Source organism: Artemia franciscana, chromosome 9 (genome assembly GCF_032884065.1).
Source record: "Artemia franciscana chromosome 9, ASM3288406v1, whole genome shotgun sequence".
NCBI classification, from domain to species: domain Eukaryota; kingdom Metazoa; phylum Arthropoda; class Branchiopoda; order Anostraca; family Artemiidae; genus Artemia; species Artemia franciscana.
In genome coordinates this window covers 23,172,571-23,195,597 of record NC_088871.1, presented here as the reverse complement: position 1 = coordinate 23,195,597, position 23,027 = coordinate 23,172,571, and the positions used below count along the sequence as shown (strand labels likewise).

The 23,027-nt window shown below is 35.2% G+C and overlaps 1 protein-coding gene across 5 annotated transcripts in view; it reads left to right on the top strand.

The window, feature by feature from the left end:
• The window catches only part of LOC136031161 (glycine receptor subunit alpha-2-like), a 149,357-nt gene that overhangs the window by 123,044 nt on the left and 3,286 nt on the right, over positions 1–23,027 (top strand). For 3 of the 5 annotated variants that reach the window (XM_065710496.1, XM_065710494.1, XM_065710495.1), the window contains 2 exons: positions 8,516–8,614; positions 12,993–22,422. In XM_065710496.1, the coding sequence (XP_065566568.1) occupies positions 8,516–8,614; positions 12,993–13,121 (228 nt within the window). In that variant the 3' untranslated portion in view covers positions 13,122–22,422. Of the gene's footprint in view, positions 1–8,515; positions 8,615–12,992; positions 22,423–23,027 lie in introns of those variants that run through there. The other 2 variants (XM_065710497.1, XM_065710498.1) reach the window with 1 other exon arrangement.

Below are 23,027 nucleotides of genomic sequence, written 5' to 3'. Positions count from 1 at the left end.
TTTTCAATTTTCAATAGAATGAGTCCTTTTCGAAGTTTCTATGACAAATTGTTCAATGCGAAGTGATTTGGTCAAAGACCAAAAAAAAAATCCATTGTGCGCACATCACTCTTTACTTAGGCAGCGTTATTGCGCTGCCTACGATAAACCTGGCTGGAGGCTAAATTTCAGCAGTTTAGCGCGAACCTGTCGTTTGGGGTAAAGAATCAATATTTGAGGTACAGATACTGAGTTTCAAACAGTTAGTGTTAACGAACTGTAAGTAAGGAGCGAACCGTCCCAATAGTAACCGAAACTCTAAAAACAAGAATTGATACTAATAGATACATCAAAAGAATCGGGTTCTTATGCTGATTTTAAATATATATGTTTCATCACGTTTAACGCTACCCATCATAAGTTACGAGCCTGAGAAAATAAGCCTTATTTTGGAAAAAGGGGGGAAAACCCCTTAAAAGTCATAGAATCATATGGAACATCACACCATCAGATTCATCGTATCAGAGAACCATACTGTAGAGATTTCAAGCTCCCATCTGCAAAAATGTGGAATTTTGTACTCTTTTTGCCAGAAGAAAGATCACGGAAACACGTATATTTGTTGTTTTGTTGAGTTTTTTTGTTTTTCCAGGGGTGATCGCATCAACTTAGTGGTCCTAGAATTCACAACAGGGCTTGTTTGAACCGAAATTAGAAGTTCAAGTGCCCTTTTTAAGTGACTAAATAATTGGAGGGCAAATAGGCCCCTCCCATGCTTATTTTTTCCCAAAGTCACTTTTAAGTTACTCTTAAAAGAGCATTAGAGCTTCTGATTACCAATCCAATGACCCTCCTTCCAAAATTTATACGACCACGCTTTCTATAAAAACATTACTTGCCCCCAGGGCATAGCTTACAACCCTTGCCCTGAGGGCTTTGGGGGATTGCCATCCTCAAAGACATAATTTTCGACCTTTCAACGTCAAATTTTGATTAGAAGTGCTTGTGGAAATGATGGGCTGGGGGGCATTTGCCCTCCGACCACTTTTAACTAATAAAAAGAACACTAGTCCTCTCAATTTTCAATCGAATGATCCCTTTTTGAAGTTTCTACGACAACACTTTTTATAAAAACCTTATTTGCCCCATATAGGCCCCAGGGGGCATAACTTACAATCCTTGCCCTGATGGCTGTCTGGCATCGTCATCCTCAAAGACATAATTTTCGGACCTTTCAACTACGTTTTATGAAATGGCTATATCAAATTTTGATCGGAATTGTCTGGAAAATGATACCGTTGGGGGGGGGTGAATTTGTCCTCCGATCAAAAAGGATAAAAAGGATACTAGCCCTCTCAATTTTCAATCGAATGAGCCCTTTTTGAAGTTTCTATGACAACGCTTTCTATAAAACCTTAAATGCCCCAGGGTTTAACTTTAACAGGACGAGGGTTTAACAACCCTTGTCCTGAGGACTATTGGGGGTTGTTGTCCTCTAAGATATGCTTTCCGGGCCTTTCAATTACGCTGAACAAAATTTCTATCTCAAAATTTTGATTGGATGTGTTTTGAAAAATCGTAGGCTTAGGAAGGGGGTTAGTTGCCCTCCAAACACTTTCGACTATTAAAAGGGTACTTTGATGCGAAATGCTCTGATCTAAAACAAAAAAAAAAGTAAATAATATATTGTGCCAACATCGTTCTTTACTTAGGCAGTCCTATTGTGCTACCTATGATGCTGTTAAGTTTAGCAAGTTTATAATAAATAAATTTGACGGTGGTAAGTTCTTTTGTCAATTTTCAGATATTAGCATTTAGTACTGGGAAATTCGAAGTTTAATAATAATCTAATAGTATATTCATTAAAGTTGCAGCGCTATGCCATTGTAAAAAAAACATAAAAGTCCGATGAATCGAGTCAAAATAGAAATTGCAAATGAAAACGGAGTGATCCATTATGAAAAAATAAAAGTACGTCTCACATCTACTCTGTCAAAACACGGTCTAATAGGTTCAGACTTCGGAAGTATCGTAAGCCTCCTCTCACTAGAAATAACTTAGGTAACAAAAATGGTAAACGCCGTAATCTGTACCAAAACGACGAGGGAGGCCAAAAACACTCAGTTTAGGAGACAGGAAATCAAATTTTCAATCACTGACGATTTATTTATACCAAACACAAAACACAGAAAATCTAAAAAACTGGAACGTTCTGCAAAAAAAAAGAATATAACAAAAACCGTAGACACAATCCCTGAATATCACTATACTGAAAAAAAAAACTGAAAGTAGAAAGTAAGGAAAAATCAGGTTAGTTCGAATAACCCTCAAAAAATGGTTAACCCCAAAAAAGTCTATGCTAGTTATTACTAATGTGGCTAAACAATATCGAGAAGCTATTCCAATGTATGAGATAAAATTGCCCAAGATAGTAAAGGAATTAACAAGATATGTTTCCCAACAAAGTACCCCTAAAAAAACACTAACAGATATTGGTATGAATTTTATACCAGCCCAAATACAAAAAGCACATAATATTTTTGTCGTAAAACAAGTATTAACAGCTTAATTGCAGGTAACTTGAATTACAGAAAGATGATTCGAAAAAGATGATGACACAAGAATTGGGACAAATTCTTCCCATTTATTCTTTCTGCTTACACGGAAACCTCATATCCAGCCATAGGGTTTTCCTCGTTTGAAATGCTTACAGGACGAACCCTAGAGGGGTGCTGAATGTATTATAAGAATCCAGGGAAAATTAAAAAACTGAATAACAAACTGGGGTATTTCATTTAAAGGTCATATGCAAGAGACTAAAAGAGTATTATGAGCTTACCAGGCAGACTCAGGGGACAAAGAAGAAAAAATGAAAACGTGGTATGACAGATTGGCCAACATGCGTGAGTTTATAGAAGGGGACGAGGTCCTCATACCCCTGTCAAAAGGCCATAATAAACTGGAGGCAAGTTGTAAAGAACTGCGGAAAGTAAAAAAAAGAGAGAGTGATGTAATTACATGTGAGAAGCAAAAGACCCCGTCGAAACATATGAACATCCTTCTGCTAAATTAACCACGTAGTTTGCCGATGTACTGACAAATTGAATTGAAAAGACAAATAAAATACTACATAGCATGTAGACGAAAGAAAACAGACCCATAAAACTATATTCGCGTCAAATTCCATGAGCAACACGACAAGAAATGAAAAAAGAACTAGACTCAATGCCAAATTTATAAGCAACAGAACCATCTAACTCGGAATATGCAGTGCCGAGCGCACTAGTCCCAAGAAAAATCCTCTCTCCAATCTGTACCCCGTAGATCTGCCCTCAGATGTGAAAGTTTTCTAATTTTACCGTTTTTATTTGCAATATTGGAACCATCACATTACTTATGTGTGCTGTGAAGATAATGCGACCTCCCACTATTTACGTTTATGATGAATTAATTGTATTTTTATAACCTTCGATTCAATAACAGAGTTTGTAGAATCTTATTGTTTGTGTCCCGCTTGAATTTAAGTCCAGTAGAACTTCTTATTCGGTTTTTCTTTGCTTATTATTGTTTTAAATTTCTGTTTTCATAATTTTGTACAAAATTTAATCCATTAAGGAAAAAGTGTTACAAGGCTTTGAATTTCAAATTAAGAACTAAATAAACCCAATAATTAAGATCTTCTGTCAAAGTTAAAATGATGAAACTGCAAGTTTTTTAAGACAATAAAAATTTTCAAGGATATAACCGGTATTTACAAGAAGTCCAATTTACGTGTTGGAAGTCAAGCGATCTATTTTGAGGATAGATGCAGTACATATTTTATGTTCAAAAGATATACCACCAGAAAAAACTAATCTGTCCTGATGACCAAATCATCTCTTGTTCTTAAATGAGCTTTAAAGGCTTGCTTTTTCAGGAACCAGGCTGGAAGGAGTTACTTGGCTATAATAGACGACTGCAACTATTTATCTCGAAAATTGGGGGATGTATCTTTTATTAAACTATTGGTGTTGTCTTCAGCCGTGCTCTTCAAAAAGTCTTCGGACGAAGACCAAAATATTCAGCTTGAGGCAGGAATGAAGTCGTTGCTATGCTTTGTAACCAACAACTGGGGAGCATGTTTTGCTAGCTGCTTGATTTGATTCGAACGCTATATGTCTTACGAATCGTATATATCTCATCAGAGTTAATCAGAGTGAAAGCGCTAGAGTTGGCTGAGTAAAGAATGATGCATGTGTGGCTGAGTGATCCCATTTTTTCCTTATGCAAAAGGTTTGGTCACAAGAACTTGGAAGTGAGCCGATTCGATCCGAAATTGGAAGTTACGGTGTCCTGTTCAATGACCAAAAGGAGTTGGAGTGTAACTAGCCTCGTCCAATTCTTCCGATCTCTTCCTGTCATGTAACCTGCCATAGTATCGGATTGCATCCCAAAGTGTCAAGACATAATCGATGCATCCAAAAGAATAAGATTTTTAAAAGAATAAGGGGGCGAGAATAAATAATAATGAAGAATTGTACAATTTACGAATTTTTCACACAAACATTAAAGTAGAAAAGGTGGGAACGTCACGCTAGGTTAAAACTAACATCTTGAAGAGAATTCGAACATGCATGATTCAATATACAAATTGGTCCCTTGCCCCTCCAATTTCCAACACCTCATGAGCACCCAGGCACTCCCGTCCGCAACATGATCTATGCAGCCCAATAGACAGGGGAATGCAAATCACCCACTTTTCAACAAAATGTATTTGGGAGGGGAGAGGGAAATTGATGTGTTGCAAGTCTTTTCAGCTGAAATCAAACATGGATTGCCGATATGATGATAGTATAGCCACCCTCCTTGGGCTTCCCAGCAGAGGTGGCGCACGAGAAAAGTTAAGTATAAGATAATTTGTCCTCCCATTAGTTAAAATTTTTGGCTGCAAAACTTGGTTTCAGGCATAAATTTGGCTAGAAGGGCCAAAATTCATGAGCACATTTTGCAGTTTGATGTACTCGAAACTTACGGAACAGACAACCAAAATCCCAGAGAAAAATAAGATGCCTCGCGAAATTGGGGCCAATTTTCCCAAATCAAGTGAAAATTACAGTGAAAACTGAAAAATTAGCCGCATATTACCATAAAGGCAAAGATAAACTAAAGAAAACTGACCTACTTCTCTGTATACGTGAATTATGTAGGCTTATCTTAATTTTGATACGATTTTTTGTATAAACTAAGTTTCAGCTGGGAGGGGGGCAAACTGAGGCATAGTGGGGATAAACTTGGGTCTGTAAGGGTGAGCTACCCCCTACTCCTCCCCATAAAAAATTACACCCCGAATATTTAGGTCAGCCCAGACCAAAAGGATTCACTAGCCTTGAAATATTTTTTTTCAACCAATCTCAAAAACTAAAAATAAATGCTAGACTTGAAATTGATTTTGATCAGCCCAGGCCGAATGTATTTACCACAAGTGAGATATTTTTGATAAGCCGATACCTTAAGATGCAACTGGAGTTGGAACGTTTCCGACCCCGGACGTATATGTCTGAACGTCCGATGCCAAAAGAACTTACCGGACTTGTAATATTTTTGATTATTCTCGGCCTAAAGGACTTATGTTACCAGGAATATATTCTATCAGCCAACATCAAGAGAACTTACTGGACTTGGAGCATTTTCTCTCAGCCCAGACCAAAAGCAGCTGTGTGACTTGAAGTATTTTGATGATCCCGGACCAAAAGACGGTGCTAGGACTGGAATATTTTCCGTCAATAGGAGTTGCCGGGCTTGCGAAAATCTTAATCAATTCTTACCAAAAGCAGTTACTGTACGTTAGAATATTTTTGATGATTGTAGAAACTGCTGGATTTCCCGACCCTGACAAAGCAGTTTTCTGGGACTTAAACTTTCGATTGTTTAAATTATTTTGGATCAGCTTGAAATTTACAGGGCATATTCCATCGCCCTAAAGTTACCTCAGAAGACAATTAATTGGTTCTGTTAACGCTCTAGGCTTTTAAACTAATCTTGGCTTTCAATTGGTATGAAGGCAAGCTCTTGATTTTTGATGATGCAGTAAAATCCATTTTAAGCCCTTATTCAGTTAAAAATGAGCTAAGTTTAACCTGCGGACTTACTCAGAGGGTATCAGAAAGATGAAAATTTATCCCCTTGTTTGAAGCGGATTAACAAGCAATTTCTAAGACAACAAGAGCCAAGAGCTCATATGGCACTTGTGACGAGGTCGGAAGAGCCAAGAGTTTCTTCCCACTAAGTTTCATTACGATCTCTCCACTCTAAGCGTTTTCCAAGATTTCCGATTCCCCCTCACACTTCCCCAAATGTCACCAGATCTGGTCGGGATTCAAAATAAGAGCTCTGAGACACAAAGCTCATCTAAATATCAAATTTCATCAAGATCCATTAACCCGTTCGTAAGTTAAAAATACCTCATTTTTTCTAAATTTTTCGAAATAACCGTCCTTCAACTCCCCTCAGATGGTTGAATCGGGGAAGCGACTATCCATAATTTATTACAGTCGGGTCCTTGATACGCCCACCAACTTTCAGTGATCGCTATATTGATCACGTATCTAGTTTCGGATCTTCTTCATGTAAAAATTGGGGTGGTCCGAAATCCGAACCTGAGACCTTTCGTACCCTAAGCGAGAATCATATCCCAAGACCACAAGCCATTCTTAAGAAGAACAATCATTTTTTTATCGACGAATAAAATTCTTCTCAACTATCTTGTTCGCTCGTCCCCCCCCCCCCAAGATGGTCGAATTGAGGAAGAAACTATTTCTAATTTAATTTAGTCTGGTCCCTGATACGCCTGCCAACTTTCATCGTCCTAACTTATATGGAAGTGCCCAAACTAGAAAATCCCCCAACTACCCCAAAGAGAGCTGATCCGGTCAGGTTATGTCAATAATGAGTCTAGGACATGTGCTTCTTCTTCCCACCAAGTTTCATCCCGATCTCTACGCTCTAAACGTTTTCCAAGATTTCCGGTTTCCCCCTCCAACTCCCCCCAATTTAACCATACCCGGTCAGGATTCAAAATGAGTGCTCTGAGACATGAGGCTCTTCTATATATCAAATTTCATTAGGATCTGATCGCCCGTTCGTAAGATAAAAATAGATCAATTTTTTCTAATTTTTCCGAATTACCCCCCCCCTCCAACTCCCCGAAAGAGAGCCAATCTGGTCTTGCTATGTCAATCACGTACTTAGAACTTGTACTTATTCTTCCCACCAAGTATCATCACGATCTCTCCGCTCTAAGCATTTTCCAAGATTTCCAGCTTCCTCCTCCAACTCCCCCCAATGTGACCGGATCCGGTCAGGATTTTAAAATGAGAGCTCTGAGACACGATTTCCTTCTAAATATTAAATTTCAATAAGATCCAATCACCCGTTCTTACGTAAAAAAGACCTCTTTTTTTAATTTTTTCCAAGTTACCGAATTAGGTACCCCCCCCCCCTAGCTCTTCCAAAGAGATTGGATCCGGTCCGGTTATGTTAATAATGTAACTAGGATATGTGCTTATTTTTCCCAGCAAGTTTCATCCCGATCTCTCCACACTAAGCGTTTTCTAAGATTTCCGGCTCCCTTCCCCCCCCCTCGACTCCTCCCAATGACACCGGATCCGGTCGGGATCTAAAATAAGAGGTTTGCGTTACGAGGTCCTTCTAAATATGAAATATAAACAAAACTAAGTCCTCCGGGTCATCATAGACGTGTTGGGCTATGGCAGAGTCAAAACTCACGGCCTTTGATGCAGCTTTATGGGTTTGTTGGCTTCTGATTTACGTTCCAATAGCTTTTCTCCTAATACGTGCTTGTGACTTTCTGTGTTCAAGCTAGAAATGTAAAATTTTTTAAAAGAGTCTCGTAAAGCCATGTCTTTTTATTACAGCTTTAAAAAAATAGATAACTTCACTAAGAAACCAAATAGCAAAGTGAGTAGAGAGAAGTTACAAAAAGGTCGTAAAGTGGAAAGTCAGTCTAGAACGATCGATTTCAAACACTATAATACTGAAACAATGGGCGTTGCTATAGGCAACGCTCAATTAAAAAAAAAATCACTGGAAAATAAAAAATTGAAAATTTTACGTCTAATGAGGGCTACAGACCTCAGCTGCCTTTTTTATTGATAGAAGCAAAACAGCAAAAGGCCTGCCTTACTTATAGAACAGTTTTTTAGAATCAGAGCTGGATTTCTTAGAATTGGCCAATTTTATATATACAGAAGACGATTCTCCTCTGTGTCTCTTATTATAGTTATTATAGAGTTCATTGTTGTAGGCTATAAAGTTCTTAAGAAACATCATTGAAAATGAAGGAAAGAAAATGTTCTTAAAATGAAATCATTATGGAGCCGAAGACCCTAGCTTCTGAGCGAAGTAAGTCGAGAATGCTTCCTGCTGGAAAAGTATCGGTTGGATTCAAGCCTCAAAATTATATTCATCATCATTTTACTTCGAATATTTGCCTAGGGAATAATTGCTTCAGCTAAATTCTTCCTTTTTTTGGTTACAGAACACCGAAGTCAAATTAGACGGAACTCAAATTATAGCCTGTACAAATTGTGGACCTGAACCTTGTACACATACAACAGCAAATGGTTGTGCAGCAGAGGTAATTTTGTTTATGAAATTGTAATAGTTTCTAGAACTTTGATCCTCTCTTCCTAACATTAAATGACTGCTGGACTAATACTCATCGTACCCCAAAAATCACTGTATTGAATGTATCTATTCAAAGGCAATAAGAAGGGGAAAACATAAGAAAGCATTTCAGGTTTGTAGATTGTCAATCATGAACACTTGTCCTTAAAAGGAAGATGTATATCTGGTCTTCGAGATGTGAAACATATGTTTTACTGAAAGATCTGAATTCTAACTATATCTGCATTTATAAAAAGAATATAAACAAAAAGATAATATTATCTTTATAAAAATATAATAAAAACAATTATTAGAGATTACGGAGGTTTATTTGGAAGAGAAGAAGTCAATCCTGAACACATTGAAGATAGTGTTGATGGTATTTGGTTGTAAAGCCATGGAATGTGAAGATGTGAATTTTTTCTTTAAACGTGAAACTGTACCAGTGAAAAATGAATTTGTTTATCTTGGGGTAAAGTTTACTAGTAATGGGAAATTCAGTGGGCATCTGGATCTAGCGAATGCAAGGGGGAGGTATATTAGCGGTGAAATAGCGAGGAGTAGTCTTAGACGGGTTAGAGATATTAGAGTATATAAAAGGATTTGGACAAGTAAGATAGTACTGGCGATGCATTATGGTGCAGAGGTCTGGGGCTATCGGAAAGGTCCGAAACTTGAGGTTGTTATGATGAAATATTATAAGAGGATGTTAGGACTAGGGGATTTGTTTAGTAATGTGGTAATCCAGAGGGATTTAGGGTTAGCATCGCTACGATCTAAGAGGCTAGTGACCATAGTGAGATATTGGGTTAGGATACTGGGTATGCAGAGATTAACTGTAGCAAAGGCAGCACACTTAGAGGCGTTGAGACAGAAAAGTAAAGCAGTGTGGCCGGCAGGTATTAAGGATATCTTAGATAAGTGTGGATTAGGGGAATTGTGGAATGAAGGAAAGGGAATTATGGGTAGAGGAAATAGTAATAAGGGAGGTACAAGAGTGGTTGAAGAACCAAGAAATCCAGATATGGTGGGCAAGTCTGGATCGTTCAGGGTCGTTAAAATTGTATAGAGATATAAAGGGTAGTTGGGGGGAGGAGGTATTTTGGAAGGTTGGATTAAGTAGAGAGGATTTGAAGGTTTATTTGGATTGGAGAGGAAATGGATTTTTGATTGGTGAGAAAAGAAAGTATCAAGGGAGAAAAGGCGAGAAGGTAGAATCTATTGCTTGTCCTATGTATGGATCTCAGGATGAAAGTTTAATACATTTTTTGTGTGAATGTGTCAAATTGAATGAATGGAGGCAAGAGATGTATGGCAAAGAAAAATTGAATGATATATGGATGGTAGATAGAATGAAAGAGACAAATTTCCTGAGTATTAAAAGGATAGTAAGGTTTGTCAGGATTGCAGCAGCACATCGCGAGCGTTCTCTTTAAATAGTATTAATTTAATTTAGTTAATTTGTTGTTTGTTTTTGTTATGTAAATTTCCTATGGCCCACGGGCTTTTTCTGGAATAAATTATTATTATTATTATTATTATTGTATACACTTGGGAAAACAGATTTTTCCAAGTATTTTAATAATTAAATAAGGCACAAAGAAACTAATTGAGCTGGTCGACAGAGCGTATTTTGTTTAATAGCGCTGTGTCACAAGGGTCGCTTGATTTATTTTGGATTAGCTCTGCTAATTCCTTCTTTTCTAACAAAATGGGGAGGTTTTAATTTATTTCATTTTCACAAAGGCAAAGATAGATAAGATTTAAATATTTTTACTGATATAAATACTAAAACAGATTATTTCCGAATAACTCAATCTTGCTTTGGGGAAGGCGGCTTAAGGATTCATAAGTGAGCATTCTCAACATTTTAGATTCAAGATACTGCCTTCTCAACTATGTTAAGCCACCCGTCAAATAGTATATACGTAAATAGTATATACTCCAAATAGTAAATAGTATATACTCTCCAACATTTACAAAACATTGCATTTTTTAAAATATTCTCTATTTTATAGTGGAAACATAAGTTTTTTTTTCTCATACAATATCTCTAGCGTTCATGTTCAGCTCATTTTCTTATTTTCGGTATTCTCTTTTGGTTCTGCTCAATTGAAATGCGCAAACTAAAACAGTACATTAATAACAACTATGACTTCATCTCGGAAGACTAGTGAAATTATGGAATGAGTTATCGTCAGTACTAGGGAAATATTTCAGTTTTTTGAAGTGAGAGTAGAGATTTACGGTTTCTAGTGAGGCCAAAATAATTTCAAAGATTTAAAGAACATGAAAATTGGAACTTGGAATGTTACGACGTTAAAAAATGACTATCGCATCGACATTTTGACTGACGAATTCAGACGGTTTGAACTGGATTTATTAGGAGTTTCAGAAACTCATATCCCAGGAGTAGGAAGCATGAAATTAGGTGACATAGAATTTGTTTACTCAGGCAGGAAGGATGGGGTACATAGACAGGGAGTAGGGCTCATGATGAATAAGGAAGCTGCTAAGTCTTGTTTAGGCTGGGAAAGTATAATAATAATAGAATACTAATTGCTCATTTTATGACTAAAAGATTTAGGTTATCAATTATAGTAGTATATGCCCCCATTGAACCAACTGATGGAGATAACAGTAATGGCTATAGGCTTTTGCAGTTTTGTAGGTATAACAACCTAGTTATAACCAATACGGTGTTTGGTCACAAAATGGCCCATAAGTTGGCATGGTATTCACGTGATGGTAAGACAGCAAACCTTATTGATTATGTTATTGTAAACAGAAGACTAGCAGGATCAATACAAGATACTAGGGTGTATAGGAGTGCCGTCATTGATGTTAAAAGTAAAGATCACCATCTAGTAGTGTCTAAGGTTAATTTAAAGCTGAAATTTCGGAAGGGTAACTCCCTCCCAGAAAGTTATGATGTTGGTAGACTTCAGCATGAAAATTTGAGAAAAAAATTCCAGGAACAGTTGAGTACTAAACTTGAGGGTTTAAAATTTGACAACGTCGAAGATGGATGGAATAATTTCAGAAAAACAATTCGTGAAGTTGCTGATGGTGTCCTAGGGAAGAGTGCTAAGACTGCAACTAGGAATGTTAGTGAAAAGGCTTTAGGTTTAATAGAGAGTAGAAGGGGTTTGTATAAGAATTATCTGAGTGATAGGTCGTATGAAAACAAAAGGAATGTAAATAAAGTGGAGAAAGCATTAAAATATGAACTAAGGAGATGTGAAGCGGAGGCAATGGATAAAATTGCTGAGGATCTGGAAGATGCGGCTAGACGGCATAATAATAAAATATTATACTGGCATGTTAATAAATTGAAAGGGAGTAGCCAATCTGGACTAGTCCCAGTTAAAGATAGAAATAGGGCCACAATTAGTGATAAGGAAAAAGTTAAAAAAAGATGGGTGGAACATTTTGAGAATGTGCTAAACCGAGATACAGTTGCAGGAAAAGATATAGATGAAAATGAAAAAGTTTGTGATACCTTGGATGTGAAGGAAGATTTGTTTAGTGAGGAAGAATTAGCACAGTACTAAAAGGATTAAAAAATAATAAGGCCCCAGGTGTTGATAGTATGATTAATGAGTTTCTTAAATATGGTGGCTCTGAGGTTAGGAATAAGCTACTGAAGATTATGAACATGATTTTTGAAAAAGGGGAAGTACTCAATGATTTTAGGAAAACCTTAATTAAACCACTTTATAAGAAAGGTGACAATAGTGAGTGTCGTAATTATCGAGGCATTAGTCTGGTCTCTGTAGGTAGCAAATTACTGAGTAATATGATACTTTTTAGACTGAGACATGCTGTAGACAAAGTTTTAAGGGAAGAACAATACGGTTTTAGAAAAGGTAGAGGATGTGTCGACCATGTTTTCACTCTTAGGTTGTTAATAATTGAGAAGTCCCTTCGTTGTAAAAACACCTTTGGTCCTTAGTTTTATCGATTATGAGCAAGCTTTCGATTCTGTTGATAGAACAGCGTTAAAAAAGGTCTTGTCGTTATGTGGTATACCTGAAAAATACATTGAAGTGATTTGCGCTATGTACGAGAATAATACTGCTGCCGTTAAGGTAGGAAATGAGGTTAGCAACTGGTTTTGTATTAAACCCGGAGTTAAGCAGGGTTGTGTTCTATCCCCCTTTATATGGATCATTTTGATGGACTTGAGCCTTGAAAAAAGAAGAAACAGCCTCGGACGATTTGATAATTTTATAAAATATTTGAATAAAAATAAAGGGTTAATTGGATCATGCTACTGGCTTCTGAAAAATAGTAATTATGCTCATTATTGGGTTTTATAGTATTATAATTTTGAAATTTTATTTTAGCGTCGACGTGAGTCTCATCATCCAATCAGGATAGCAAAAACAATTGACGTCATCAGTCGTACAGTGTTCCCTATATGCTTTGCTGTTTTTCTTATCTTCTTCTTCATCCAATATAAAGGCTTTGTTTAAAGAATACATGTTCTGAGCTAAACGTTGTCTATGCTGCCATCTATATATGTAATACTTGACTGCTAAAGTAACTGCGAAGACTGTGATACACTATTTGGAAATTTTGGTTGAGATTTATTTAGAGTGTACAATTACCTTTAAGATAGTTAGGTTCATATAATTAAGCCTTCAACAACTAGCGAAGTTTTCATCTTGGTCTTATGTAAAATAGCAAAACAGTGACTATAGAGTTGTGTTCTAGGTTTGACCCTATATAGGGGATGACTTGGGCTAATTCTTGTGAAGATATGAATTTTATTAGAACACTGAGCTGTCAAGCATATGCCCTAAGTTTTTATTGAAGCAAATAAGTGGGATTTCAAAATTGTGAAGTGATTAAGTTTTTAAATTTCTGTATCTCGTTCGAGCTTTTTAGTTTCTTTTCCTTTTTTTTCTGCTATTTAATATGTTATTTCAGACGTTCTATTTCTTATTAGATTCCAACTGGGTAAAGGAACTGATAAAACAATAATTCTACAAGCACGCATGGAGATAATATGAAGAGTTTCCCTCTCCCAATAGGAGTGCCAGGTGAAGGATGGGGATGAACGCCAGGGAGGAGGGGCCTATTGCCACTTTCTAGATTTTCAAAGCTAACTTTGTGGTATATTCATAAAAACAAATGAAAAAACATCATTACCTCCTATATTTTTGTGAATTAGCACCCCCTGTTTCCGGTTTTTTTTCTAGACCATTTGAGAAAAATTTGCTAATATATACAAAACAGGAAAAATAAAGCTTAAAAAAGTTTTTTTTTTCATATTTTTAGTCCACCTTGAAAGGTTCTTTTGATGACATTCATAAAATGTTGATGTTGTATGATGTAGGTAATATCTCCATAATGGCCTCCCGACCCACCCGCTCAAAATCTCAGGATTTTGCCTGCAGTTTTTTAAAGGTTTTATGTTTTTCTTTGCCGTCTTGATAGATCTATCCAATCTATTTGGACAATATTAATAAATAAATACCACTACACTGTCGTCAAAACTAGGCATATTCTTTTTAAGCAAAAAAATTTCTTTTCCTATTTAACCATGGTAAACCTCATCTGCATTAGACTGGGACGAGCACCCGTCTCCCAAGTTTATAGAATAAATCGTTTTGTTGGTGGATATAATTATATTGACAATGCTGTCAATGAAAATGTCTTGATATACAATTAAAAAATGGAAAATGAATGGAAATTACTGCCATCAGACCCCCCCCCCCTCCTACACTGTAACTGTAGCTTCATTCGAATAGCAATAGGCACCAATAGATTGGTGTAAGGAAAATTTAAATCCAGTGAAATCTCTTTTTTTAACTATTCAGTCGACATCAAAGAGTGCAAACAAAATGTACATGCGTACATTGCGCATAAATTGCGTGCTAAATTTTAGCAGAGAATAGGCTTATTGGCAATTGCAAGGACATAAGCTTTATGGCTGCTATTCAATATTATTATTCAAGGTAGCAATAAGATGAAGCCACTCAAATTTTTAACAGCCGTTTCAAACGTAAACATTGATTTTTTTTTTTCAGAAATTAGTTGGCTTGGAAACGACAATGTCCCTCCATGACGTCGTTCTTATGAAAACGATTTATTTGATCGAATAAGAAACTGCTTTGAAGCTAGTTTCTTGCCATATGCCAAACAAATCTATGTTTAGCAACATATTGTAATTTCTATTGACTTTTCTCATTTGAATTCCCGAAAAAATGTTGCAATATAAAGCGAAAAACGTAGTTTTCATTTTCCATAAAATAACAACAATATAAACGCGACTTTTCATTTTCAGCACGCTAATACGTTCTTTTCTCTTTCTTTCTCTCGCTGAATCAAGTTGTATATTTTTCACTGCGATTGGAATGAGGGTAAAATTTCATCCTGTTCCAAACCTTTGTTGATTATCTGAATGACATGTAGCCTTAATCATAAAGTTGAAGATACGTCTATACAAGCAATAGTTAGCCATAAAATACTTTTTGTGTAGTCCTTTTTTGTGTAGTTTCAGTGTGGAGTTAAAGAAAGTATCTATGGAATTGAACACTGGATACTAAGGCAACAAAATGCAAATAACCAATAGCTAACATTGTCTGCACCGTCTATTTTGAATTTAACTTAACTATTTTCTACCAATTAGATGGGGACGCCAGTTTTAAATATAAATCTATTATAAAAAAAACTTTTTTTTGATTTTATTATAAATTTATTTCTAAGCAGGGTTCCAAGGTAATCCTAAGCATCGATCCTTGCGGTTTTTGGAGTACGTATATGATGCCATCTAACTTAATGTTCGATTTGATTTATTGTAAAAATAACATTTTGAAGCGTTATCTTAAATCACTATTATCAGCTAAACACCCATGGATAAAATAATTTCTTATTTTAATTTGACAGCCACTATTTTTTTTTTATCTTTGTATCCCTATTGCGCATTAGAGCTGTAATAACATAATTTGCATACATTTTATAACTGACAGGGCCAACATAATTTGGTTGATCCATCAGGTGTGTACCGCGAAGCCTTTTTGCGAGGAGATGAAAGATAGTATCAAATATACAGCAACTATGCTCTGTTTTTTGCTTGCTTTTTTTCTTCTTTTTTTGAGGTTTTAGCAGAAAACACAATGTAAAAGTCACAAAAAGGAGTTATTTTATTTTCAGAAGATGATTTATACAGATTTTTTAAATTTAGTACAATATTCTGCCACCTCGCAAAAATAAGTATAAGTATTAAAAATAAGAAAGCATGTAAGGATATTTTTTTAGAAGGAAATAAACTACTAGACACATAAAACAATTCAGATGGTAGCAGTTGGCGATAAAGTCCTGGCACACACAAAAAAAATATGAGATTGCTGTCATTGTTGCTCTGTGTACGAATTTTACATTAACTTCTTGTGTCTTTTTGCATTTGATAGTACCTTATTTGCTTCGAAATTTAGCTCATTACGTGTTTGATTAGTATTAAGAGTTGTAAAGAAAGCGGCAAATACTTTTCCTGTTTTTGGAAGAGTATTAATGTTTAGAATAGATTAATTTTCGGGCTGTTTTTATACAAACCTAATAAGGAGATTAATACCAGATTTGCCTCTCATTCAATGGGACTATCTGTCTTGGCATTTTCTACAATTGGCCATGGCTTGAAGCCCACAACTATTCAATTTTAATTTTTTTAATTTTAAGACTTTTTCTTTTTACATGGACATTTTCCTTCAGCTTATTCTAAAAAAAAAAAAAAATATCCGGAACAGTGCAAAATTCTATGATCAATAACAAAGAAGTGCGCAACAGCCTGAATGGAAAAATAGCCTTAATAGAAAAAAAGAAGAAGAGTTTATTTACCAATGGAATCAGAAGCAACACTATAGCATTGCCAATAGTAAAGGCCATAAGGCTTAAATTTTTTGACATGAAATGACAAAAATTAGGGGGTTTTAACTATCAAACGATTCTTACGCAACAATAAATGTCGATATAGTCCTATTTAAGGAAAATCCGTACCACCCCATAACCCCTGTTCTCGGGAAAAGAAATGAAGATAAATTGACGGAGAAAAACAATAATAACAATCAAATGTCTTTTGATTTTCAATAGCTATTTGTCTTGGCTGATACATCTAACAACCGAAAATATAGTCCCTATTTTGCTAATTTAGGGATTCTTAACACACACTTTTGCGGAATAGGAGAAAGTGGGGAACAGGGCATGAAAATTAGGAACTAATTTAAGACACCATTGCACATATTATGGATTCACTCTTGCAACTAATTCAAGGAGTGATAATGCTCATTTTCAGTCAAGCAAAAAGCACAAAAGACAAAATTGAACAACGTAATGGGGTGAAGGGGGTCTAATGTCACCTAAATATAAGGAGCCCTTAATTGATAATTTTACTTATCAGTTGCGAATGCAATAATGTAAGTACATACCTTTTTGGTATTATGTGCAATGATCCGGTTAAACGAAGGATTTTTTAGTGTTAGCAACGAATAATCCGTAGCTCTCCTCCCACTCTTTTGATGAAAAAAAAATGACAAAAACTAATTTACATCGAAGTCCAGAACCTGGAAATCCTTTAGGTCTGGGCTATAAATCTTTGTTTATTATTGCTGATCTTGAAGCCGTAATTGTTCCAACTTTGGAAAACAGAGGTAATGTAAAAATATTGTTTAACGGCGTTGATCCCACAGGAAAAAAAAAGAAAAGTAAGACTGGGTAAAATTGCACATGTCTGACTTACATTCACTGCCAATAAATATACAAAATAACCATGAGAAATACATCTAACATTCAACTTTCGTTTTGTAGCACAATATACAGTGGCAACAATTCAGAAAAAGCTAAAGGATAAGTACTTTTCCAATTCACTAATGTTGATACGAAGGAAAGGTAAAGTTCGAAATATGAAGGGGAGGGGGTAGTTTTGCTCCTTTTCTATTTTCAATAAAAATGCCATGAAGGTATTTTCGAAATCCGGGGGTGGGGTAATCAAATCTATGAGGGCTAGTATAGTATTTTTTCAAACAAAAAACAATACAATCTGTTTTTGCCTCCTCCATATTATGATTGCTATTTTATTATCTTTTTTCTCACACACTCATTTACTAGTAAGCAACGTCCAAAATATTTTCAAAGCTCTAAGCTATATATCCAAGGTTAGATTCATTATTTAAATTTTTATGATTAAAATAGAACATATTTTTTACGATTAAATTAATGACGGATTTTAAATTCTTTGCATCGTAGGCAACTATTATTTGCTCTTACAGCTGAAAGCCATCGAAAATAATTTCAATTATTTTGAAATCTTTTCATTTCTCGTGTTAGTCGATTATAGTGTGTTCTTTAGTTTTTTTTTATAGTAGAAATACAAATTGAAACTTGCTTGAAGCCTGGATTTAATAAGAATCCAACTTGTGTGTCACTGTGGTTTTACGTAGGCTATGATCTCATTTGTATGGTTTTAGTTTTATTTTGGAGGTAAATTTTAAGTCATAAGCTGCATTTACTACTTTTATGAATTCAATATTGTTCTTTTACTTCTAGTGAATAAAAGTAACAGATGGCAAAAACAGATTTGCAGGCTTACCCAAAAAATATCAGTTTTTTAGCCAATTTATCAGCTTCTAATTGAATTCTAACTTTTTAAGATCTTTTTTCAACAATGTAAAATAGTTGCTGATTTTTTTTTTCTTCGCCAATAATTCCTTCACTTACTTTCTATTTTATTCTAGTTCACAAGCACAATAAATGTCACAAATATGTCTTACGTCAATTCTTGTTAGCTCATGCACTTCAAACAAGTTTATCTGATTATCTTTAGTAGCCCTTTGGTATTTTTTGTAACTGTAACGCAATTTTCAAGCTACGTTTCAGGGCAGTGTTTACCCTAGAATAATTGCAAGCCCTAACAGATGAACCAAAAAGAAAAAAAGGGATTGCTTTCCTGTAATTTCATTGTAAAAATGTATGTTTTAATTTTACTGGTTTATATCCTGACGTATTTTTGTAAGATAACCATACTATTCCTTATTTATAAAGAGACAAAAATCCTTCACTTTTTTAAACCCAATTGGTTGCAAAGCTTCCTGTATGAAATTTCTAACCAGTAAAAAGGACAAAAATTCAAATTCCGCTTGACTGACTTCTTTGTAAAAATCTGAGCTGGTAAAAGGCTAAAAAAAATTGAGCCACAAGATATTTTACAAGTAGTCCCTCTGTTTCTCAGTGATTTATCTGTAAATGCTGTCATTTTTACTCTTCTTCAATTTTCCTTATTTATTTATTTATTTATTATCCCGCTGTTAATAACGAGCTTCGATTTTGAAATTTCCTTCTTGATTTAATTGTGTGCTTTATGCAGCTGACCTGGGGTTTCTACCTTAGCAAAAAGCACAAGTTCTATAAGACTGGTATAATCTGTAGGTAGTGTTCTTAAGCATATTTTTATTGTAAATTAATTTTATGGTTCTGATCTTGCAACTTTCTGCCAATTAAAAGTTATTGCTCACTGACCAAAACTTGCGTTTTCTTAGTTATGTTCTTGTTATCGTTCACGATATAATACCACGCTATGATATTTTTTTTTTCATTATTCAGTGTTTTAGTTACTACTACCACTACTACTACTACTAATAAATCACTTCAGCACCAAGCCGCCTGAGGCCAACACAGCTATGCACGCTCCTCCTCAAACCTAATCTATTCAAGGCCTCCCTCTTTACACCCTCCCAGGAAGTTCCTATTTCCTTTAAATCTTTATTTATGACATCCTAACAACCCAGACAAGGACGACCAGCTTTCAGTATAGCCCCAGACGGTTGGCCAAAAAGGACAATCTTCGGCAATCTGGCAGAATACTTTGTTACCCGTATAAGTTACCCATACTCTTGACTACTCATACTCTTCGGTTTTAGTATTATGGTTCCACAAATAGCTTTTAGTTAAAACTGCAGCAAAGGGGATTATCAGCTTTAGTTTAGTGTCTTGGCCAGGAGGGAGTTTTGGTGCAATATTACAACTACAGAAGAGAGAATAATGAGGACTTTTTTTTCCCAAGACAGTGAACTAACAAAACCTTTGAATATTTCGGCCCTATATCTAAGGGCTGTCTTCAGCAAAGAAAATAATAAACAATAAAACACTTACAATAAAAGTTTTCGGTTAAAAATCCATTCTTTTTTTTTAAAATAACCTTGGCATCATTACTTCTTAACGAAAAGCTCAGCCGAGACTGTGTGATAAAAGCTAACATTTTACAAGCTAAAAAGGTTCATTCATTGAACTAACTGTATTTACTAAAAATTGGAATGATTTCTTATTGCGATTAAATAAAAAAAAAATAATTTTTTTAGCTGAAAGTAAGGAGCGACAATAAAACTTAAAACGAACAGAAATTACTCCGTATATGAAATGGGTTGTCCCCTCCGCAATCCCTTGCTCTTTACGCTAAAGCTTTTAATTGTTTTAAAAAGTAGAATTGTGGCCAAGAGTCAAACTTTAGCGTAAAGAGCGAGGGATTGCGGAGGGGACAACCCATTTCATATACGGAGTAATTTCTGTTCGTTTTTAGTTTTAATGTCGCTCCTTACTTTCAGCTAAAAACATTAGTTTTTTTATTTAATTTCTGAACGTTTTTAAATTAATGCATGTTTGGTTTTGGCTCTCCGCACATAAATTATTAAAATGAAATTTGTATATTAATTCCTTTTTTTGGCAAAATGGCTTTCTCTTAGTTTTGATCAGACGATTTTGAGAAATAAGGGGTGGAGAAAGAGGTCTAGTTGCCCTCCAATTTTTCGGCTACTTAAAAGGCAACTAGAACTTTTAATTTCTAACGAATGTTTTTATTAGTAAAAAATATACGTAACTTAAGAATTAACTTACGTAACAAACTTTCATAATCTGATATTTTTATTATGTATACGAGGGGGTTTGAACCCTCGTTAATACCTCGCTCTTTACACTAAATCGTAAGTTTTGTCCCAATTCATTAAGAATGACCCCTGAATCAGAAAGGCCGTAGAATAAATAGTTGAAATTACTAAAAATACTTTAGCATAAAGAGCGAGGTATTTATCTCCTCCTAAATACCTCGCTCTTTATGCTAAAGTATTTTTAGAACCCCTCATATGCGTAATAATCTCTGTTCGTTTTAAATTTCAATGCTACTCCTTCCTTTCATTTGAAAAAAACGTTTTCATGTTTATTTTTCATTGTTTTCTTATAGTAGGCTTATGCTAGAAAATCCTGCGCCCTTTTCATTGAATTTTTCTTCCCCCATGACAGATTCCTCCAAGGAAAGATCCTTCAACATAGCCCCCTCCCCTCATCCCCACCCCCAAACAAAATAAAATCCCCCCTGAAAACGTCTGTACACTTCCCAATAACCATTACTATTTGTAAACACTGGTCAAAGTTTGTAACTTGCAGCCCCTCCCCCAGGGATTGTGGGGGAGTAAGTCATCCCCAGAGACATAGTTATTATGGTATTCGACTATGCTGAACAAAATGGCTATCTCAAAATTTTGATCCGTTGACTTTGGGAAAAAATGAGCGTGGGAGGGGGCCTATATGCCCTGCAATTTTTTTGGTCACTTGAAAAGGGCACTAGAACTTTTCATTTCCGTAAGAATGAGCCCTCTTGCGACATTCTAGGACAACTTGGTCGATACGATGACCCCTGGGAAAAAAAACAAAAAAAAAACAAACAAATAAACACGCACCCGTGATTTGCATTCTGGCAAAAAATACAAAATTCCACATTTTTGTATATAGGAGCTTGAAACTTCTACAGTAGGGTTCTCTGATACGCTGAATCTGATGGTGTCATTTTGCAAATTTTCCCAGGCTCGTAACTTTTGATAAGTAAGACTAAACTTGATGAAACTTATATATTTAAAATCAACATTAAAATGCGATTCTTTTGATGTAGCTATTGATATCAAAATTCAATTTTTTTGAGTTTTGGTTATTATTGAGCCGGGTCGCTCCTTACTACAGTTCGTTACCACGAACCGTTTGATATTTGCCTTCTCTGCAGCTAATCTTGTAGTTCTTTTGGGATTGGGCTTGTTTTTATTCGTTCCTATTTCTGTTTTATTTTGAATTATATTATGTTCTGTAATTAATTTTGTGTATATAGGGTTGAGTGTGTATTCACCCAAGTCTCTATTTAGGGATGTATTATAATTTAAGTTTCGTTTGATTTCGATTGACTCGCGGACAGTTTGTTTGATTCCTAGGTCATTGCTAATTAGAATTGTTTCGTCAAATAGAACATAATCCTTTGGATTTTCAAAAATATAATTGATTAAAGCTGAATCGAAAGATATGGAGTTATTTCTAGATTTTAATGCTTTTTCAATACTTTCTTTGTGTTGCTGTAATCTTGTTCCTAAATTTTGGTGGGTTCGACCAATGTAATAATTTCCACAACTACATGGTATTTGATACACCCTTCTTAGACGAGTAACTGGAGTTTTATCCTTACCAGAATTGGGAAGATTCATTATACTTAAATTACTTGTGAATACAACACGTAAATTGTTTTTTAAACAAACTTTTTTCAGTTTTGAAGTAATTTTCGGAATATAAGGTAGGTAAATCGTATTTGTGGGATTATTTGTTTTTTTGGTGTGGGATTTAAGGCTTTAGAAGAATGCATCTTTAGTCTTTGAGCAATAACAGTATTTATGAGAGAAATTGGGTACCCGTTGCCAAAAAGTATGTCTGTAATAAAATTTAATTCTTTTTTAATATACGGCTCTGAACAGATATTAAGTACTCTATCCACAAGAGATATTACCACACCTCTTTTAACCTGTGGAGGATGGTTAGATTTGAAGTGAAGGTATCTATTATTATGCGTAGGTTTTCTGTAAACCGTAAAATCAAATTTATTCACACTGCGTATTATCAATACATCTAAAAAAGGTATTTTTCCATCTGTCCATCTGTTACCGTACTGAAAACTCTCAGCAATTGAAGTTAGAACTTTAAGCTACTAGGTTATATTAAAAGGACAGGAAACTTTAAATCGGGTTTTGAATTGATACAATCGAAAGAGAGAATTCCAGGTAGTCATAAGGCTTTGCCGATCTATATAACAGAGCATTATAATCATCGTAACTTCAAGTGACGTAACTCCTCATTTTTGACTGTTTTCCCTAAATACTAACGATAAACTATAATGGGATTAAATAAAAAACAATTTTTTTAATTGAAAGTAAGGAGCAACATTAAAACTTAAAACGAACAAAAAATATTACATATATAAGGGGAGTTGCTCCTTTCTCAACACCTTGTTCTTCACGCTAAAGTTTTTCGGTACTTTAAAAAAACTTGTTTATTGTTCTAATTGAACGACCCTTGTGTCTCAG